The 23345-nt window shown below is 38.0% G+C and overlaps 1 protein-coding gene across 1 annotated transcript in view; it reads left to right on the forward strand.

The window, feature by feature from the left end:
* Positions 1–23345, forward strand: part of MAGI2 (membrane associated guanylate kinase, WW and PDZ domain containing 2) — a 714309-nt gene that overhangs the window by 659689 nt on the left and 31275 nt on the right. Inside the window, 4 exon segments of the mRNA XM_054514801.1 lie at positions 4597–4782; positions 8443–8617; positions 10931–11171; positions 13063–13206. Of these exon segments, the coding sequence (XP_054370776.1) occupies positions 4597–4782; positions 8443–8617; positions 10931–11171; positions 13063–13206 (746 nt within the window).

Raw genomic sequence — 23345 nt, forward strand, 5'->3', positions numbered from 1 at the left:
CCATTTTAAGACCTTTTGTTAGATAAGGTTTCTGCAGCATTGCTACTCTCTGCTGGATTATTTTTGGTCCAGGATTATGCCTTCTCTCTTGGAAGGATTTTTTTTATCTTAAGGTAGCTATCCAACTATATCACTCCTGAGTATCACATTTTGCATTACTTGATAGTACTGGAGAAAAAGACCCTCTATGTCTATTTTGAAGAGCTGTGTGGTTTGTATACATATAAACTCATTCTTACTAATTTCCCATATTTTCAACAGTTAAAAAATATGTATTAATCCTTGTTTGCAGTAATTTTTCCCTTGCAGTCTCATTCATTGTGTAGTATGAGAGAACCTAGAAATTAATTGTTCTGCAAAGGGGCAGCTTGTTTTCTACATTCACTTTTAGCAAAATGTGTGACTTTTATTTTTTTAGAAAGTCACAAATCCAAGTCTCTCTTTATAGCCTGCTAATATTACATGCTGCTCAGGTAACTCAGTGTTTTGAAATAAGTGGATCAGATTCTGTGCAAACTCTCATCCAGGCACAGGCTGCCACTCTTCAATATATACATATGTTTGGAGAACAGCTTGTGGTGAATTGTTAGAAGAGGCATGAATAGTTTAGTAAAAATTTTTAAGGGTGATATAAAACATTTACCACTAGTCAGGTGATTTGGGACTTCCTTTAAAAGGTTACATCATTAAATGCTCTGCTCAGATGAAAAAAAGACCCCAAAGATGCAATTTAAGGAAAAAAAAAGTACTGTATGTTAACAAAACCCTAAATAAATGCCAGACGTGGGAGGTTTCTTTCCAAGAAGAGATCTGCCATGCTGGGAGAGACCAAGTAGCCACACAGCTCCTTGCTGTCCCTTTGGTGTGACCAGCAGCAGAGAGGACAGCACATACAGCGGACAAGACCTTTCCCAGGCATTGTGTCAGCTTTTACAGCCAAGGCTTTCTGATTTATTCAGCAATGTGTCCACCCCCATAAATTGGTTAATCCCTTTTTTAATCCTTTTATTCTTCTGCCCCTCCAGAAGGTTGCCCCAAATTCTCTTTTGGAAGGCATAGATAGCGAGTTCATGGACAACTCCTTTGAGCAGAGGCTGTTTTCTGCTTCTGACTTCCATGCTTTCCTTCTCTGAATCTTTGTGAGTTCATTGCTATGATTTCTGAGATGAGGATACTGAAGCAATTAGCAATACCAAAACTTTAGGTGCACAGCATTAAATAGCAATAGTTTGTTTCACTTGTTACTCTTTTAGAACTCTTAGAGTCATATTGACTGTTTTAATGAGTTTATGTTTTTAGACAAGTAGGCACACATTTCAAGGTCTCTTGAGTGATAATAATTAATTTAGGGCTCATCTCTTCTTAATCTTAGGCAGGGTTTTTTTTTCCTTACTTGCATCATCTTGCATTTCTTTTCATGAGTTCCCCTCTGCCGCTTCTGTCAACCCATTCCCTACTGACAGTTTACAGCCCTTCCACACTTGTTTTAGATGTGACCATTCTGAACAATAAAAATTGTCCATTATGGAAATTCACAGTTCATTTCCACCTTTGCTCCTTAGCTTTTACCTCATTAATCCCCTATGAGAGTTGCTCCTTCTTATCTCTTCAAAGTAAGTATTTCACCACCAAAGGCTCTCTCTAAAAATTGAAAGTTTTCTAATGTATTTTAACATGGGGTTTTTTTGTGAACAACCTACACATTAGATAATCTGTGTCCCTTAGAAGAATTCATGCTTGTAAAAAAAAGCCCTAAATAAATCCTGTCTTCTCAAGGAAGCATTTGGGACCATGGCAGCCAGGATATTGTGGCTTAGGAGGGCTCTCAGGCAGAGTTCCACTGGGAGAAGAAGCAAAGAACAGAAACTCCTCAGGATAATATTATCCTGAGAGGGAAGGAGCCAGGAGATAAATGTCTCCTCATATTATCTAGAAATGTGCATGAACCAGTTTCTGCTGCGTGGCCATGAGCTCCTCTAGTAAGTCCCTGGATTTGCCCATAAAACCCAATAGAGCATAGCAATGTAACCTTGAATCAACAGAGATTCAGATTCCTTCTGCACAGTTTTCCCACACCCTACTTTGCAGCAAGATCAAATGGCAACATATGGCACAGTACAGCATTACTGTGCCATAAGAAGAGGAGCATTAAATCCCCAAATAGCAAAGTGGAGTAGAAAAGGTACCTTGACAGACACAAGCTTTTATCTAATAGTCACCTACTGTTGATCGTTTCATAACACAACAGAATGAAGTGAGTTCAGGGGTACCAAAACATTTAGAGTAGGTATCTTTATCAGGAAGGTGAGGACCATTAGGCTTAAAGGGAAGAAGAAAAGAACACCAAGTTCCTCCTCTTTCTCCCTCCCTTCCTTTGTCTCAGGATTTGGATCGGAGCTGGAGTCTCGTGGCTCTCCCACCTCCAGCTTCAGTTTCAGCAGACATCTCAAACATGCAGACATCTGCTCTATTCACTTGGCAGGTACAAGAAGTCCAACAAAAAATTTTTCTGCCAAATTAATAGGACTTCCCACCCCCCTACACTCCCACACCCCTTACTACTGAAATGATGTCTCTACTTAAATATTTAGGCTAGCAAAAACATCTTTAGGTATAGAAATGGCAAGCATGGAAATTTTAGTTGTGGCATCTCTACCATATTTTCCCTTCTTTCTTAGTACCAAAATTCTTACTTTTTTACATTAGACAGTCTCATTTTCAGATCTCCACTGATATGCAGTCAAGACATGACAATTTCAGAAAGATCTTTTATTACATTTGCCAGAAACAGACAGATTTCAGTATTAGTTTAAGTCATTCTTGCTGATGCTTTAAGAATAGATTTGATGAAAAAAGCTCTTTGTAAACATAAACTGTTTAAGAGTCAAGTTACTCTTTTATTTGTTTGCTCACTGATATGTATGTATTAGCAGTTAAATGTCTTCATTAAGGGTAAAATAAACACAATTTTTGTAGAAAGTGTAGCTATACATATTAAATCTGTTTTAAAACATAGAAATGTTTAGACATTGTAACATTAATTCAGTGCTTATTTCCTAAGCAACAATGCATTTCTGAAGTACATTTTTTGTGTCTGTGGTAGTAAAGTTTTATTAAAATTAAAGTGTTTTAATTTATATTCATGCCTGAACCATAGTGGTAAAGAAGCATGCACTTTGATTATGGCTTGCACTTCAGAGTACTCACTTATATTTTCAGTGTTCCAAAAATTAATTTTTAACACTGTAAACACTTACAACCATACTAGAAACAAAAGTATGTTTATTGAGGTATGTCTATTGTGACTTTATATCAGATGGGTTAGTCACCAAAACCTTCAGTAAAAGTTTATAAGGGTGCTGAGAAATTTCTTCTGCAGCAATGTATTCTGAACACGTCCTGTTAGAGCTTTGGTTTATATGAGCATTGATAGCCTAGATATTTCCCAAAAAGTGTTTAAACCATCTTTTCTTTCATTTTTCCAAGTTCTCTGCAGATAATTAAATGTTAAGGTTGTACTATTTTTGAAAAAAGAAGCACACTGGTTTTAACACCAATTTAAAGGTGGATAGTGAGGCTGAGCTGCCTTGTGCTGTTTTCCAGGACTGAAGTGTGGGACTGCAGAGGAATACTCAAACACCATTAGGATATTAATAGACTATATAGTCATTTAATTGTGATAAGCATATTTATGAGTAGTTTGGAGAAAGAAAAATAGAATGCTCTTTGGGGAGCCTAGAGAAAATTCTCAGCTATAGCATTTGCATTTGGTTAAAAAACAGAACATAATAGAGTACAAACACTGTCAAAAAATCAAGAACAATATTTAGAAAATTTAATGGAAAATGAGAGAAGAGACAAAACAAGAGCATGGATGGAGTAAACAGAAAGGTGAAAAACCACAGAGAAGAGCAAAAGGAGAAGCTTTGTTCTGTAATGTTTTGAGAAGAGGGCTGAGCTGTTTTGATGTAGCACATGTTTGTGTACTCATAGCTGTCAATTAAATTCTATTCATTTATTATTAATACCTAATTAGAGAGCTGCACATCTCAATAAATCTTCAGTATTATTTCTACTTATCAATAAACACATTTGAATGGAGGAGAACAATTTCATGTACCCTGGACATTTTCAGTAACAATTTTTTGTTTATAAAATAAATAATATTTTTGGTGCCTCTATTGTAACATAAAAATAAAGAAATTCTGTAAAACAGGAGGTAGGAGACAATTTATGACTGCTCCTTATTGTATAAATTTATACCCTTTCCCTGTTTTAATGCCTTATTGTTTCCCTGATCTGCTTATTATGTTGTTTCATGCCAGGTTTGCAAAATAGCTGAATTATAAACTTTGGACTTCATATGTATATGCCATGTGTATATATTCATCTGGATTCTGAATTTTTAGTGAAAAAACACAGCACTGTGTTACTGCAAATGACATTGCATAAGAATTTATTTTCTTATATGCTTTTACACAAGCTGCTTTTTAATTCATATAAAACTTCCTTCTAAAATGAACTAATTTTCTTTCTTTTGTGAACATCACCACTTGTTTCAGCATATGCTAACTGTGTCTATTGTCTCTTGTCTAGCTGTACCCCACAAAATCGGGCGGATAATTGATGGAAGCCCTGCGGATCGCTGTGCAAAACTTAAAGTTGGAGACCGGATCTTAGCTGTGAATGGCCAGTCTATTATTAACATGCCTCATGCAGATATTGTGAAGCTAATTAAAGATGCAGGTCTCAGTGTAACTCTTCGCATCATTCCTCAGGAGGGTAAGTCAATGGCCCTTAAAGACAGGAAGAAAATTTTAAGTAGCCTCCAATTAGCTTAAATTATGTCACCACTTGAAAGAGCATCTTTTGTTCTCCTTCCTCCGCTGTAATGTGCAGCACACCAGAATTATGAGCTTAGAACTAGCTCAGCTAGGATCTGAATTCTTGAAAAGGTTTCCAGTTGTGAAAGGGGTATTTAAAGCAAACCTGAAGAAATCTGACAGAGAGAGAGAAAGAGGATGTTAAGGTCTTTTGCAAGAATTGTCTTCTACATGGAAAAGCACTCTACAAGAAAGCCAAGTTTTGAGTTCATTCCCTTATATCTTGCTATAAGCCAAGCCAAAGTTTGACAAAGTGATTCACAAGAGACTGCAATGGTTGTCACCAGGCATGATCAGCTACCAGCTACGTGTGACAAAAAGTGATGTGCAGGAAGAGTTCAGATTTGGCAGCTTCCTCCATCACTATCACATAGTGATACATCACTGTAAATGCACAAGGCAGGAAATAACTGAACCCTAAATTATCTCATTTTTAGGGTGAGGATAAGGGGATAGAATCATTATTCTGGTCATTGCTCCACATCTAATCAGTGAAGATCTTTTGATGTTGGTTCCTTGAGGTTTGAGGTTGATTTCAGGGCTCTTTTTAGTTTAACAATGTGCTGCACTGCTGCATGAATTGTACGACATTAATGAGACCATGTCTTTATATCTCAGCAACAAATACCAGCAGAGCTGGGAATGACACACAGAAAGTAATGGAATTACCTAATGATCCATAGCCCAGTTAGATGACCTTCACCTTATGCTGCTGCATCCAGCAAGGGGGACAGGGAAATTGTCTGACACTGGTCACAGACTGCAACTGAGGGAACTCATCTACTTTGTTAAATGAATTCAGTGAAGGGAAAAACAAAAACGTACACACATTTAGAATTCACATCAATTAGCACCCTTGTAATTACTGGAGGTCAGCTTTACAGCATCTAAAACAAGTGTGATACTTCATACAGTCCATGAAGTTTGTTTGAGCCTCTCTGGTATCCAGGTTAAATAACATCATTAATAGTTTAGTGTTAGAGATGGATACATTAAACTAGAAAGAAAGCAGAGGTGCAGCTGAGTTGCAGTACTACAAGATGTTCTCAGGTATTAGTGGTGAGAAATTATCTGTGCCAAGGCACAGCTTCCCTGTGTGACTGTGTGACATTAGTCATCTCCTTTGCCTTCTGATATTAGCTTCTCAGCTTAGAAAAATTGGTAAAAAGTCTAATACCTCTGTAATATACTTTCAGGTAAAAAATACCATATAAATGCAAAGCAGTTTTAGAAGCAGCTCATGATTTGACCAGTTCATCCATAGTTATGAGAGTAATGTAGAAATGAGGGACAACATTTCCAATCTTCCTCTCTAAAACTTGCAATACAAAAGAGACTCACAGATGCAAGATGGGAAATTACAGCCTTAAGCATAGTAATTACACAGACAAGTATTGCTTATGCCTGCATGAGGAGTGTTTTAAGTGCAAATATACAAGCTTTTTTGACAATTAATCCTAAATTGAAAATATTTTCAATAAAGTAGCCAAAATTTTTATAATAATTGTGGGCATAAATTAGATAAGTAGAGAATATGCACCCATTGGGAAAAACTCACATGTTAAAAGTTTAAAATAAACCACATAAAAATACAAACTAGATTCAAATGTAAAACTAGGCAAGATCTGTATCATGTGTAGCTATTGCTGTTAGGGGTGCTCAGCCATATGTGTGTGTCCATTTTGTTTGTTTTACACCATGCCACACTGGCCTCACTCCTTCTGTTGCAAGGAGGAATAGCAAAAACATGTTTGCCTTTGCTGTTGATAATGCAGGAACTTCTGCAGTGCTCTGTCCTCCTGTGGGCAGAGTCTTTCTCATGTATGCATCCTAATAGGTAAATGGTGAACAGGACTAATGTGTTGGAAGAAATACATTTGATATGAGCTCAGTACCAAAGGAGTTGGAAGAAATACATTTGATATGAGCTCAGTACCCCAAGTCCAGCAGGAAGCCTGAATGAAGATTGGCATCTTTTATTTATAGCAAAGCAACAAAACCATATTTCCTATGCCAATCTCTCTGACTTTTTAAATTTTATGTTGTTTGGAAAGAATGATTCTGGTTTTCTGCACTGTTCCTATGTGGAACCTTAGTCATTTGACATAACACAGTGAAATAAAATATCAGTTTAAATGGTTAGAATTTTTTGAGATTGAGTTTACTGTTTTACTGCTCACAGTCCCCAAAAATTTAAAGACAAGAAACTCTTGATGAGCTCAAAGACAGCAGACCGAATGTGTTCCTAACACTAAACACCAGTGTTTTAGCTTTTGTGACAGGTCTATCATCCCAAACAGTGGAAAAAGCAGTAAAATATTCATTCTCTCAAAATGAATTTTTTTCTAAATGGAAAGCATTTCAAATATCTTGTAGCTGTGCTAAGGCACATGAAGGACAGGGAGGTCATTCAGGACAGCCAGCACAGCTTTATCAAGGGTAAGTCCTGCCTGACCAACCAAGTGGCCTTCTACAATGGAGTAACTACATCAATGGACAGCAAAGGCAAAGGAGGAGCTACAGATCTCACCTATCTGGACCTCTGCTAGGCCTTTGACATGGTACCCGCAGCATCCTTCTCTCTAAACTGGAAAGAGATGAATTTGATGAGGAGACTGTTCAATGGATGAGCAGGTTGAGGGAGGTGATTCTGCCCCTCTACTCTGCTCTCATTAGACCTGGCCTGGAGTTCTGACCCCAGCCATGGGGCCCTCTGGAGCTGTTGGAAGCAGTCCAAAGGAGGTCATGAAGATGATCAGAGGGCTGGAGCATCTCTCCTATGAGGAGAGGCTGAGCAAATTGGTGTTGCTAAGCCTGGAGAAGACAAGGTTCCAAGGAGACCTTATTCTGACCTTGCAGTCAGAAGGGGGCTTATAAGAAATATGGGCATAGACTTTTTAGCAGGGCCTGTTGTAATAGGACAAGTAATCTTACAGCTTTTAACTAAAAAGGGGCAGATTCAGACAGACATAAAAAAGAGCTGGTTTTTTGGGTTTTTTTATGATGAGGGTAACCAAACACTGCAACACTGGTAACAATCCTGGAACAGGTTGCCCAGAGAGGTGGTAGATGCCCCATCCTGGCATTCCTGTCAAAATTCAAGGCCAGGTTGGACAGGGCTCTGAGCAGCTTGGTCTTGTTAAAGATATCCCTGTTCATTGCCGGGGGATTGGACTAAACAGTCTTTAAGTGTCATTCCAACCCAAGCTCTTCTGTGACTCTATGATTCTATCATTCCATCATTCTGTGATCAGGAATTTTATGCTTTAAAAGAATATGTGAAATGTGGAAGCAATTTCCCTTGTTCAATTGTGTTTTAAATAATGACAGTGTCAACCAGAATTATTGAAGTCACCAAGATTTCGGATCCCACACACTATCAAAAGGAGACCATTAGGTTCAAATGTCTTAAAATTTAATTATAACCTGAGAGAGTAAAAGCGACAAAGCATAAATTTGTCAACGTAGCATGTGACCAAAAATTATTATTGTGTACCTTTGCCCTTTATTAAATGCTGCACTGTGACAGGTCTTTAATCTCCATGTCCCCATGAAGCAGAGCTGAACAGCCCAGCCTCGGCCCCCAGCTCGGAGAAGCAGAGCCCCATGGCCCAGCAGCACAGCCCCATGGCCCAGCAGAGCCCCCTGGCGCAGCAGAGCCCCGTCGCCCAGCACAGCCCCGTGGCACAGCCTCCGCCTCCACAGCCCCTCCAGCCACAGGGACACGAAAACAGGTTCTGCACTTTCTCATTTCTTCTATTTCTTCTTTTTTTTTTTTTTTTTTTTTTGCCCCTTGTATGTCAGTCTGGAGTCAGGAAGATTTTTTTTATGGTGGGTTTAATCTCTGGTGTATCATTTACCGGCCAATTTCTTGTGTGTAATTTATGCGTCTACATTAGCAAATTTATCTATAATGGAAATCAAATGGTAGGGGGACAGAAATTTTGTGGCCATCTGTATTAAATGCTGTTTATAGAAAAAGCACACACACAGGCTGCGGGATGATACAAGTTTCTGTGACCTCCAATCAACACTATTTAGTCTTTGTATTATTTTTTAGCATGTTAAACAAGGCTGATTACACTGACTGTCTTTATGCTAATCTTCCATAACCAACACATATCATCAAGATCCTCTTCCCCAAAGGATGCTAGCTACAGGATTGCAACTCTTCTCTTCTGAAAATACATGAGTTCACTTGTGATTCACACACTACACCCTCTAATTCTCCTTGCTTAACAGATGTAGTACTTTCACTTGCCCAGAATTATTTTCTTTCAATTAGTCATGCAAGGAAAATTACTTTCCCTTATATTTTATTGAGTACTTTCTCCACGTGATCACCTCCTAGACCACATATGTTTCTGACAAAATTCAATATGAAGTTTTCACAAAAGTAGTTTTGTGCTATTGGAAGTCACTATTAAATATCTGTTAAATTGGGAATTTTCAGATGGCAGCAGCAAATGATATTAATTAAAGTTCCAGAAAGAAATTCTGTAATAATTTTACTGAAAAGTGTAAGCTCTAATTGCTCATGTCACCATTTACATATTCAGCAAAAATTACAGTGCCTCCATCTGTGAATAAAAACATCATCTTCTGATATGCAGCTGTGGCCATATATTGGGCACCTGCCTAGAGATGACTCTTATTTCAAAAAAAGGTCAACTCTTGCTAGTTCACACAGTATTATTTTTCACTAGATTTCATAAACTGGATTACAGCTTGTTTGTATAGCCACATACATTGTTTCTTTACCAAAATATATCAGACAATTTGAAACATTTTGATTCCGATTACCTTTGTATATATAAATCAACATAATCAAAAACAACGCTGTCATTTTTTTCAGAGTGTAATTTTCAAAATCTCTTTCAAAGTCTATATGCATCTCTGTGTCTGTATGTGTCCATGGACAGACATGGTCACTCGGTTGACTGAAAACTTCCAGTCCATTATTAAAGCAGAGTTTGAAATGTCTATTTCCTATATAGGAAATAAATATTTCCTTTGGCACCTAAGGAAGAGTGTAAGAACATCCACTCTGTGAACATTTTTGTTAAAATATAACCTTAACCACTATTACAGAATTACCTTGCTAAAAGTGTTCAGGACCTTCTTTGTGCCTCTTTGGTACACCACATGGCTGAGGTAGGGAAGTTTGCCATTAGGAATGTTCTTTACTTCACCCTGAAGTGCCATTACGTGCTGATTTCCATGTGCTAAGGGAAATTCCCATCTGAAAAAAGTAAATAACTAGACACTGTATCTCAGAAAGTCACATTTTCTTTCAAATTTTAGGACCTATCTCCCTCTACCCATTTCCCGGCTAAATCAATATTTTACTTGTTATTAATTCCTCATAACCAAATTTGTTTTCTTTCACCTTGTGTTATTTCTGTGCATAACTCCTGACATGAATTTACTGACATAGCTTTTAACCAGATAGCATCATAGGGAGTGTTTAATAAAAATAATACACAATATAATAACAGATGTTTTATCAAAGAATACCTTTCATTAAAAAGATAACAACTAAGACAAAGAATTTTTCCATTTTTAACCTTAAGAAGCTCATAATAATACTTTATGTCGATGAAAGAGGATGTACACTGGACTGATATTCCACTTATTCTATAGAAATATTAATTTTGGAAAAAACCACTTTATGAACTCAGAACTTTTGTACTGAGTATAATGGGTGTTTTCACATGCAGTTTCATCTTAAAATAGGCAAAGTGGAAATCAAGATGCTTTTTTGTTCCTGTCCCTTTGAGTCCAATCCTGATCTCACTGATACAAGCCTGAAAATTGCACAGTATGACCTCAGGGAAAATTGCTTATGCCCATGTTTCAAAAGTGCTCACTGTTTTCAGCTGCCTCGACTATTTACCCCGGAGAGTTTTGCTTCCCTGTGAAAATCTGTTCCATGCAGTTTTGCAGCCAGGCAGCTGGCTCTCACTCCTCACTCACTATTGCATGCAATGCAAATTCCTCATGAGGTCTGCTGCTCTCTGAAACTGAACCATTGTTGCCTCCCTCAGCTACAGGTCAGAAGTAAAAGCCAGGCAGGATGTGAAGCCCGACATCCGGCAGCCCCCGTTCACGGACTACAGGCAATCCTCCACGGACTACCGGCAGCCCCCGCTGGATTACCGGCACCCGCCAGTGATGGATTACCAGCAGCCACCGCCGCTGGACTACAGGCAGCCCCCGCTGATGGACTACAGGCAGCACTCCCCCGACACCAGGCAGTACCCCCTGGCCGAGTACAGGCAGCCCCAGGTACAGGCAGAGGTTGGGAAGGATGAAAGTTTGACAGGAAAGTCTCACAGATGTGTATGCGTGGCAGAAAGATTTTTTTTGAACGTAGAATGTGAAGAAGGAATAGAAATGAAAGCAGGTTTTGATATAGAAGGAAAGAATTGCTGAGCCAGTCTTACTAGATAACCAAGGAGGCAAAGGGTGTGTTAGTTAGAAGGGGTTTTTATGACTTAGAGCAGAGGATAAACCCACCTCAAACGAGAAGATGTTTTTACCAAGCAGAAAGATAGCACAGGCAAACAAGTCAGCAAATGCTGCAAGCAGAAAAAAGGTCTCAGAATTTTCCACTGCAAGAAAACTGAAAAACAACTTCTAGCTTAAACTTTAATGTACTAACTTGTAGTGATTGGAGACTAGTAACATGAATATGGTAATTATAGTCATTATGATAGGGCTATAGATAAAGGTTAAGGCATAGATTGATTATACTGTATTAAGATGCTCAGCAAAGAAAAGTCTATAATGCATTGTAACCAAAACCAAAGGGTCTCCAGGCCTGCCTGCAGCTGGAGCTGACAGCTGTGGGCACAGGCTCTGTCACCCACCACCCTGGACTGCTGTAACTCTTGGATGGAATAAACTGCATTGTGGAGAGCTGCATGGAGTCCCATATCCCTCATTTCGGCTCTTACAGGCAGACACGCCCAGAGCTCCCCTACCCACATAGAAGGCAGCAGGGTCTGTAGGGACAGGTCGTGGATGCTGGTAGGGAAGATGCCACTATGGAAGGAAAAGACACATTAAAGGGTTTTACTCTGAGTTACTACTTCTCTGTAGAGAAAATTACTTCCAAACCATTAATATTAATGTATTAATATGTGTGATCTGTAAATTAACATTGCATTTATAATTGCGTGACTGGAATGTTAAATAAATGCCATTTTTAAGGTACTAGAGTGTTGAAATAAAAATTCTAACATAAAAAGCCTTTTCATCAGCAGAGGAATTTTTTTCATTCTTGGCATGTATTCATTCATCAGACAGAGAGTGTTCTTAGGTCAGACTGCATTTCTACAGCATTCTTGAAAATTAAGATTTTATCTAATCGGAATAAATAAATAAAGGAATGAAAATCCTGGCTGATAAAATTAAATTTCTGTTGGTAATACTCTGGATAAGTAGAAACTAGCCCATGCAACTAGTTTCTTTGACATCAAGCATGATCTGACAAATTCAAAGCGATGATGAGTTAGATGAAGAGTTATGGTACCTTAGACAAGACTCCTCTGATGACAGATATTTACTGACAGTTTTGAAGGTTGAGGATTTAGCTGAAAGTTCAGACTTTAAAAAAGACATTCCTTTCTCCTTACATAAAGTCAGGAAAGCAGAGGTCAAAAAGTATTAAACAGGAGACTGCAAATGGACACTATATGCCGGAACCATGTGCAGGTGGTTTGTATGTCCATATTTTCAAAACCAGACACGTAAACCATACCAAGAAAAATACTGAAATTCCTAAATGGGATCCAGAGAACCCCATGAAAATATTGTGCATTTCAGTATCTAAATAGCAAATCTCTATCCCCACGTGCATACCTTATAAGATGCTTCTTAGCATCTACAGAGATGCTTGGGTTGGCTCTTTCCCAGCACCCCCAGTTTTAATTCTCTAATCAGTAGACTGCCCAACCCAAGCTTTTATTTTCTGCTGCTCCCATGGATCTTGCACTCTTGGCTGACAATGGATCAGAAGCTACATCACAATTTCCCTCCCTGACCTCTCTCTGGACCTTTGCTTATATCAAGTGGATCAATACATTTTTGAAGAGATCAATTTTAAAGTTTTCTTGAATGCATACCACAATGCCCATATAGTTAAATGGCTTTCATTTTGTATTTGTCTGTACAGGACTTTGATTATTTCACCGTTGATTTGGAGAAAGGAGCCAAAGGATTTGGGTTTAGTATTCGAGGAGGAAGGGAGTACAAAATGGATTTGTATGTGTTGAGGTTAGCAGAAGATGGACCAGCAGTAAGAAATGGAAGGATGAGGGTGAGTAAAATACATTATGACATTTTTTTTTACATTCACAGATATGTTTGGTGATGGAGTCAAAGGGAAAGCACTTTTTTCACCTCTGATCAGATTTTAAAAAATAATGCCAAATGCCTCTTGTAAAATAAGCTCATTCTGTAGGGGCTCAAGAAATTAGTTGATACATATAGTACATCCCTGTTGTTTCTTCAAAAATAAATGTATTACTTCTGACTGATAATACCTTTTACCATGTTATAAATTTTTGTCATTATTATTTTCACTCTTATCTTAAGCAACTTAAAAATGTCAGGCGAAGTTTGGTTTTTCTTAGACAATAATAATATAATTAACATTTTGGTCTCTAATCACAAAAGTAAAGTGATCACTATATAATATGTATTAGATAACTATGAAACCTAAGACCTCATCTGTGTTAACTAATTTAAGCAAGTTGTCTTTGTATTGTTTGCTAAATTTGTTCATTGATCTTAATCTTGTTTGTAGGGATCACGATCTCAAAAAAAAGCAAACACACAGTCTGTATAGGAAAAAAAACCTAATCAAAAATAGAGACATTTAATCTGTCCAGTTGTGATAAAGACAAGTTATAAACTCATCCAGACCTGCTGATACTTTGCAGAATTGTGAGTACACAAAAAAGGAGAAAGAAAGAACATAGACAAGACTACCAAGAGTCAACATAAAAAGTTGTTTATGTGTCTAATTAGTGCAGTCATGTTCAACCAATGTTTAATTTCAAAGATGGGCAATGAAAATTGTGTTCTGTACAGCAGTAAGAACAGATTTTACAAATGTCATGGTTGTTACACTTACTCTGTTTCACAGTCTAAACAATCTGATCAAATTTGATGTCTTACTGAAAGAGCACTGTCTTTCTGGGTATAGCTCAGGAGTTTTGCTGTGCTTCAAGTGACTTGGTAGAATTTCAAAACTCAGCTAGTCCTCAGCTGTATCATGGAGTGCAAGCCCCTGGCACTGGCAGCAGCAGCAAAAGCGGTCCCTGTGTCAGGAAAGCCAGTGTGGCAGGCAGGCAACTGGTAATGGAGATATACTCCCACTGCATTTTTTGTGTGAAATACAGGTGATTTTGTGCTGCAGCTGGAACTTTAGCTTCAGAATATCTTCTCTGGTCTTCATTCTTTCTTTTATTTAGTATTATCACTGTCTGTTGCTCTTAGTGAGAAGCCATATGCAAGATGTACATTAGTAGCTATAATGTGATTAGAGACAGAGAAAAAGCTGTGCTTTTAATAAGCTCTGGAATCACATGTTTGGAAACATATGGCTAAGAATACAGAAAAAAATAAAATAACACCTTTGAAGAAGGTTCATTTCAAATAATAATCTGTATTAGGTAGAAAATGAACATTAAAATCTGTGCATCATTTAAATAAACTAATACTAAGGAATGAAGTTAGATTATTCACTTTGTGAATAGCCAAAATATAGAAAGTATTTAACATGAATAGGAGTTGGTGGTTTTTTAATTGCATTAGGAAAAGTTCTGCATGCTTTAAGGAATATTGCTAATATGGTTTCTGAAACATCTTGGTTTAAAACTTTTTCATTGTAGTGGCCACAACAGATAGCCTAACATAAGAAGTGTTATTCTGACCAGATAGCTATAATTGGGGGGGTTTTCTCCCTTGTAAAAGCATCATTCTTTGGAACCAGTTCTACCATGCATCCTTGTCACTGAGTGTTCTTTTTTGTTCTCCTGCCTCACAGACATTTTAACCTGACAAATGGGTTTGGAAGGTGAAAGATTCTTATATTCAGTGACCTGTGACTGATGGACAGGAGAACTTTGAGAAAAAGCTTCAAAGCAAAAATAGAAAAAATAGAAGCAAACAAAAAATAATGTTGAAAGAAATATGTTACATAGGAAGGTGGGCAAAGGAAGCAGAGTTCTGTACCCACATCTCCTTTCCTAAGTTTACATCAGCTGTTACCACTGCAGGTTCATCACACTTCTTGGCTGGTTGTTGCATCTCTATATCTCTCTGTTTGAAAGGTGCAGCTCTACAGCAAAACATGCAAAAATCAGGGCAGTGCTTCTTGCTTTAGATGCCAACGTCCTTAAAGACACAATTCTCTGATTCTAGGCTTTCAGCACTGAGGGTAGAAAACCATGCTTTTGTGAAGGATCTTAATAGAACATTTCCCAGCTAAGAGTCATTCTGATAACCTACTTGTCCCCATTATTGTTTTGCTTGCTGTTTCCTCCTCCTCGAACAGCCTTCTTTAATTTAACTAAAGCTTTACAGAGAAATACTGAAGCAGATAGCACAAGGCACAGGTTATGCTTATAAAAAAATAACATACACAAGTCCAGCCCCATTCCCACTCACGAAACCAAGAAAAGAAAAATAAAACCAGAGAAGTTGTTGCAAAAAATTGATCATATAATGAAACATGTTACCTGTAGGACACTTAGATGTAACAAGCAAACATATTCCACAAATAACATTTTGTTTTCAATCTGCATATAGCCAGTAAAATCCCTGATAGAGACTCAGCCATATTGATAAAAAGCTCCCTATTTTACATAAATAAATAAAATAATTACCTTAAAGTAATAGAGCTGAAGCTATACTAGTGGTTTTATAAAACTGTATAATTGAAGAAATGAAATCTCAAACTGAAAACAGCTCTGGATGGGAAAGTTAAAGTCTGTATGTTTACTCTATTAGTGGGCACTGCCAAACCACAGTGTTGGAATGAGTCCCACCAGCTATATTCCACTTGGACATGTGTTAAAAAAATCCAGGAGTCCACCACCTCACATTCAAAAGATTCTAAAGTCTAAATACATGTAAAAGTGTTAGGCATTACAGATGCAGAGGATATTAGAGTAAAACCTATGATTATAGGAAAACAGATATAAATAAAGAACTGGAATGGAGCTATCTCTTGCAAAAGAAAAAAAGTAGATCCATTACTGAGGAAGGTAAGTATGGAAGGAGTACAGTATGCCAATAATAGCAAAGAGACATTGAACAAGAAACCAATGATAAAACAAGATGAAGAAAGTGACATCAAAATCAGGACATCCTTATGAAAATTCCAGTTTGATCTTCAGGCTTTTATGAATTTCAGTGAGACTTGTGAGTAGACAGAGAACAGACTCACAGAACAAGCCCAAGAAGTGATGATCTTCCACTGGCCCTGCCAAAACTGTCTGGATTTGTAAATATTGATTTAAGAAAGAAAAAGATTTTATGAAGTTCATTATCACATCACCATTTCCAATCATAATTGGATTGTTATTCTGGTCTCCCTACTGGGGAAGGCATGCTAGACACGCTGTATTTTTATTGGAAACAAATTCACCAAGGAACACCCCATTTTAGGATTACAACATCTAAAATAGTCTTTAATTGCACTTCATGACAGATGAAGCTTTCTACTTTGATTTCTTCAGAATTGTTCTGGGAATTGGAAAGGTGGAAGAGCACTGAGTTGATGCCATACTGAGTTCATCAGTTCTCCAATCCTATTGCTCTTTGACTCAGGGATCCCTTTCTGCCAGCCTAGACAGACACAGTATTAAGTCTTGAGATTCAACAAATTATTCCCTTAAAAGCAGTTTTAAACTTTCATGGTCTTGTTACACTTAGTCATGGCACCTTCACATGCACTGAGATTTTTATTTGAGCCCATAGACTGCAGAAAGCCCAAGCATATATCTTAATTTAACCTGGATTAAATTAAATCACTAGATATGGGAAGGAAATGCCCATCAAAGGACCCAGAGGTCTACAGGAAATTGGTTCTTTGCATACATCCTCTGCCCACATGGTTGTTAAACTATTCTCAACCAGTGTTGGAGACCCACAGCCATAAGTGCAGCTTCATATAAAATCATATGTCCGATCATACACCACAATTAACTGTGGCAAGACTTTACTGCCATTTATGGTTAAGATATATGGCAGCTCCTCACAGGAGAATGCTGTAAGGGAGAACCTCATCACTACACTGGTAGTAAATACTCACAGTGTATTTTATATAGATATATAAAATTTATGTAATGTATGTAAATAGTGACTTAATTCTGACAGCTGAGCAGGGAGCAAGCTACAGTGGCAAATTCTGAAAAAATCTATTTATGTCTGTGCTCATTAGACAAGGATGTATTAAAATAACCATGAAAAAAGTTTGGAGAACTACTAGTGCCTTTGTTATCTTTTCCCAGACTGGCAGAGGTCTATCAGGATTCCATTTCTCAAGCAATTCTAACATCAGGGAGAACCACTGAAACTAGTTGGTGATGGCAACGTTAAGAATAAAGCTGCAAGGTCCAGTCTCAGAGCAGGACAAGAACATGGCACACACTCTGTCAGTGACAGTCATATTGAGCTGATTCTGTCACCAGAGACAAGGGACATAACACAGACAATGTGGAGCACAGTCCCCACAGCCTTTGAAGATTCAGACACTACTGGAAACAATTTTACAGGTCTATTTAGATAAGGTTCATGCTAACTTATATTTTATTCTTGCCTCATGCTGAGGACAATGACTGGCAGAGCTCTGCTTGCAGATCTCTATCCCTTCCTGTCTAAGAAGGAAGGGATAAGTTCCTTACTGCTCTCAGGGGGATTGTTAAGCATGTGTAGTGTTGCTAGACATGAGATAGGATTAACAGATCTCTTATTGCCTTGAATGGTATCTCCAGCAGCCAGCATGTTTATTGAAACCTGTGTCAAACAAAGAGACTGTGGCTGAGGACTGCAAAGGTACAGAATAACATTAAATTCTTGAAGAATGAGGGTGAAATGTGCTTTTTTATAGGCAGTGTACATCTGTGTCATTTTGTCACTTTGTGATCCTTTTTTTGCATCTTCCACAAAAGCCATACATCTCATCTCTGACATCTCTAGTTTCATTGTCTTGTCAACTCATTTTTCTCAGTCCTCATGCACCATTTAGCCCTATCTCCAGCTTCCTCAGATCTCCTTATGCTACATTATTTTTCTCATTTTATTGCATATTTTTCTTATATTTTGGCAGGACAGACATCTGAAATCCAGGCAGCAGAATTCTGTATCTTTCATGCTCTGCAATTCTGCTTTGACTCTTCAGTCTTTTTTCCTGTTTGTTGCATTTCTGTGGTTTGCATGCCCCTTTTTTGTTTCAGTTGTACACAGCTGGAGATAAAACCAGGCACAATGGACAGGAGGCTCCTATAGTGTCAATTATGAGCTTCTGTGTTGTTGCATAAGAGTCTGTGTGGCCTTGCTTGGTTGTTCCAGCTTGCTGAGTGATCATTGCAGTGATGCTCACACCAGCAACTAATCTATGCTGTGGTCAGGTTCATGGCATTCTGCAAACCAGCACAGTTTGTGTATTTAATAATTTCCCATACTAATAAAGTTCACACCAACCTTATTTGTGGTTATTCAGAAACCTTCATCTACCCACACCAAGAATTATTCCTAGCAGAAGGGGAGAGTTGGGTATCCAATAACCAAGGGTCAAAAAAGACAGGCAGAAAGAGGGAGTCTGTCTCTTATTTGAAAGGAAACAGAACTAAAGTTTCAAGTCATGGAGGACATAAATATTAAATTTAAAACTACTGTCAAAACCCATGTATGAGCATTTGGCAACATTCAAAACTGACATTTCCCTCTTTGTTTGCAAAACAGAGCTCTCCTATCAAACTCGTAATCTGATATTTAAGCCGTCTCTTGAGCCATAAGAGAAATAACTTTGAGTCCCCTTTGAAAAGTCTGGACTCCAGGCTTCTGAGCAGTAGGATGGACTATAATGGTTGGCTGTAGCTAACTATGTTCTCACAGAATTAATTTGTTACCATTAAGACTCCTCAGGCTTCTCAAAGGAGCAGGTGGTATGTAGGCATCTGTGCTCTCTAAATGTGGAGTTTAACAAGGTAATAAAAACCTGTCTCCCTGCAATATGACATTTCCAAACATCTCAAGTCAGGGCACCCTGAAATCACTTAAATTGTTCAGGGTTCAGTGAATAGATAGTCAGAGATGAGTTAATTAGGATCCTACAGTGCTTGGAAATTCTTTTATATCATGCAAATCAGAAATCTCTCTCTTGTTTCATCACCGTGTTTTTTCCATTTCACATTTCTTTTTTCCTAGATGTTGCACACATTTAGCTTGGTGTTCATCTAGTCATTTAATCATGGTATTCCTTTTTTGCAGCCCTTGATTTTTAGGTTCTTAGTAGATCAGTCATCTGTTTCCACCAAATAAGGAATTGTTCCCTTTCTGAGGCTTGGATGTAATATAACTTCCATAGATACTTTTTATAAGTCCATATTAACATGTGCAAAATATCCTCACTCTTTTTTAAATTATTTTTCAGTTGCTGTTGTCTTGCATCTCAGAGATGACAAAATCCAACAGAAATGCCTGGACTACCACATACCATTTTGTTAGATTCCTACTGTACAACCAAATTTTTGTACCAGAAACCACATGCAGTCCCTGTAGTTTCATACACAGGAACCTTCTAACATTTGTGACTCTGGTCTCCATACATTACTGTTGTATTTCTTCAGTCCATCCGGAGCAAAGTCTTTGCTGTTCTGGATGGACTGAAAAAATACAATAATAATGTAAGGAGACCAGAATCACATCAGCTGTATTCCTGTTGCTAAAGGAATATGGAAAATGGGGAAATATGAAAAGCACTGATCATCAACAGGACTGATTGTTTCCTGTCAGAGACCATCAAATCTAATCAAAGCTTAAAAGAAAGAATGAACAATTTCTTACTCTACATTAAATGGAAACCCTTGAAATCACTTTGCCATGCAGACACCACAATCTGCACTGACTCCTCACTTGTGTAGAGCCTCTCTGAGATTTCTTGTTAATGAAGAGCAGAGCATCTATTTGGGAAGCTCCATCACTGATTGGCCCCACATTAAAGGATGATTTCCTACAGTCTGCAGTGGAAAACACCTAAGGTTGCAATCAGTAAGGACAGTTAGCAAGAAGTAGCTCAGCTCAGCTTGAGAGTGATTAGAGCCAAAATCATTAAAAATAGAGAGAAACAGTTGTCACACAGTAAAGAGAGCAGGTGACAGATACAGACATTTCTTTATCCAATCAAGAAAGCTGCAGCAAGGAAACTGGAAGAATGAAGGAATAGCTTGATCAGTCATGAGTTTTTACAAATGTTTAAGACAATCCCAGCATCCAAAAACGAATGAAGGATTTACCAGGTTAATCTTTAATTTCTGATATAGCATACTTTGGAATCCTATTTTATATTGAAAACAAAGAACAAGACTGACATACTGCTGAGTGACTCATGAAAATCCTCAGGGTCTCCGGGTCCTAAAAAGCAGTGAAGTCTTATGTTCAGAATATTGGAGGAAAGTGGATATTGCTGCTGGGAAACCCCTTTGCAAGTTTACTCTAATCACAGCAAGCACAAATGTAGGAGGAGCAGTGATAGGTTCTAAGAGCCAGAAAGTCTTCTCCACATGGTGTGCTGGCACAGTAGGGACTCAGCTGCTGAGCCCTTGACATGAGTGAGGGCATGAGAAGGCTGTCAGAAACCTCACTGAAAATTCGGAATATATATAATACTAATATTTAGAATAATCCCACACATCAGGGGCAGAAGTACACCCCAGGAAAATACAGTGCTCCACCCGCAGCAGCTTGGCTAAGGTTTTGTGCACACATCTGGAAGACAAATGCCCACAGTGTGATTCATGCCAGTTAAGCAGCCCATCTTTTCTACATAAGTAGCACTTACTCTTAAAACCTGCAGCATACCTGGCTTACTTTATGCAGTAATATAAATCTTACCTTCATAATAAGCATTCGGTGAATGTCAACACTGTCATTTAATGGAACAAAAAGACAAAAGATATTCTTAGGCCCATCCATTTATTCTGTGATTTGTGATCCATCTGAACAGTACAGGAAGATGTTAGCTATGCTTTCCCACCAAACTGCATGTCCCTGTGGGGTAATCTAACTCACACTCCAATTCCCTACTACATACATCACTGTCCAACCTCACTTGTGGAGAGACTAGGTGTGATTGATCTGAACTCAGAGAATTCAACTGGGATACTCAAGCACATGAGCTGGATGCCAGCCTGTGGCAAGAGGAGCTCAATGCTGGGTTAGTGTAATTGGCAGAACTCAAGGAAGAATATATTGACATGCAGATATAAAGCTGATCAAAATTCTACTGTCTGCACAACAAAGAAATGCAAACTGAGGCCCTCGAGGATCCTGAATATATTTTGACAGTATAAAAGCTTAATAAATCAAGAGCAAATTAACTGTAGGTGGACTATTATTCAGCATTTCTCCAAAAATCAGTGAGTATTTTTAAAAATTTGTTTGCAGAAAGGTAAGGATAAGGAGTATTCTTCTCACACACTTAATTAAAATCCTTATTACAAAAATTTATCCAGTTTAGTACATTCAAAATATCCTTCTAACTCTATGCCTAGTAGCAAAATCTTTCAAGCCAGCTATGAAAAAAAAAAGTTAACAATTGTGATAAAAATAGTTAAGTATTAAATTTTAAGACTAAGATACTTAGTTGGCAGGCAGGCATCTTATTTAAATCTGGGGTTTATGGAATATTTATGAAGGTTTTCAGGTCTAAAAAATTAATTAACCCTAACTTAAAAATTAAGAATCAAGTGTTAGAAAACAAATGAGCACACCACATGATGCTGCTCTGATAATTAAATAATTTGTCCAGCAACAGGAGTGACATAGGCATTGACTTCTCTTCTGTGTTTTCCCAAATCACAACAAGTGGAAACTGGGAGAGGTCATCTCTAAAGGTAAAAGGAAAGATATGAGGCCCATTGCTATGGCCCCAGCCTAGTATCCTCATTCCAACAAGGACAAGTAAAGGATGCTTAGAAAAGGAATGTAGGACAAGTATGAAATTATTCTTCACTGCATATAACATCCAAGATGCTGTCAGTCAGGGGTTTATATATTTTTCTATGCTGGGACTCAGTGTGAGGACTATTTTTAACCAGCTATATGAATGTATTCATGCTTTTGATATTCCAGATATAATGTGTCAATGGATTCCAAGTCAAAGTGCCTTCATTGTTTGGAAAAAAACTCCTTTTTTTGTTTGTAGTTACAATATAATAGCCTTACTTCATCATTCTGCATATCATTCTTTATTCTATTGATCTATATCATATACTGAACCTGACCAGCCTATTTCACCTTGCATCAAAAGGGAGCTGTTCTTTACCCCTGACCAGCCTCATTGGCCTCCTCCAAACCATTTCTCAATGTATCACATTTCTTTGGAGGTGAAAGCACAAGAACAATTTTTCACGATATTGGTGCTCCTAAATGACACAGTGATGGCTTCTCCTTTATTCTCCACTTTCCCCCTAGCAGCTGGTATTCGGTTTGGCTTTTTGGCTGTGCTGACATTTTCAGCTAAGCACAAGGACAGCAGGATCTGTGTTTTCAGGGGTGATGGCTGATTCAGAGTGATGGACTATGTAGTTTTCCACATGTACTATACTTGCTGCTTAGCACTCAGCACCACTGGATTTCACGTGCTGCTTTAGCACACAGGATTGTGCCATCTTTTTTTAGAGCTTTTAAGTTTAGATATAAGAATACTGCATGGTAATGTGCTGTCTGCAAATCCTATCACCTCTTCCCCACACCATTTGCAAGTATGCTGAGCAGAATAATCACTGTGATAAAGTCTTTTGATTGTGAAAATTGACCACTTTTTTAAAGCCTTTTTTCCCTAGAATTTAATCTCCTGCTTAGAAGAGCCTATTCTTTTTCATCCCACAGCAGAGCCTCTATTGAAGACTTTACTATTAAAAGCTTTCTGAAAATGTCAGTATACTAACCAGATCACATTAATCTATATAGTCATTGAGAGCTCCAGTGACCTGCAATAGATCTGTGAGGAATGGCTTCCCTCTACAATAGCCACACTGACCCTTTCCCACTAGATCATCATTATCCATGTGCCAGCTAAGCCTCACCATCCTTATTGCTTCCTTCCATCTGCTCAATTGAACATGAGACTCGCTTGGTTACTTTCCAGGACCGTCCTTAAAGACTGGTGTCACACTTGCCACTTCCCATTCCTTTGAAATTCAGCAATTTACTGATTTAGGC

This window comes from Molothrus ater, chromosome 5 (assembly GCF_012460135.2).
Source record: "Molothrus ater isolate BHLD 08-10-18 breed brown headed cowbird chromosome 5, BPBGC_Mater_1.1, whole genome shotgun sequence".
NCBI lineage: Eukaryota > Metazoa > Chordata > Aves > Passeriformes > Icteridae > Molothrus > Molothrus ater.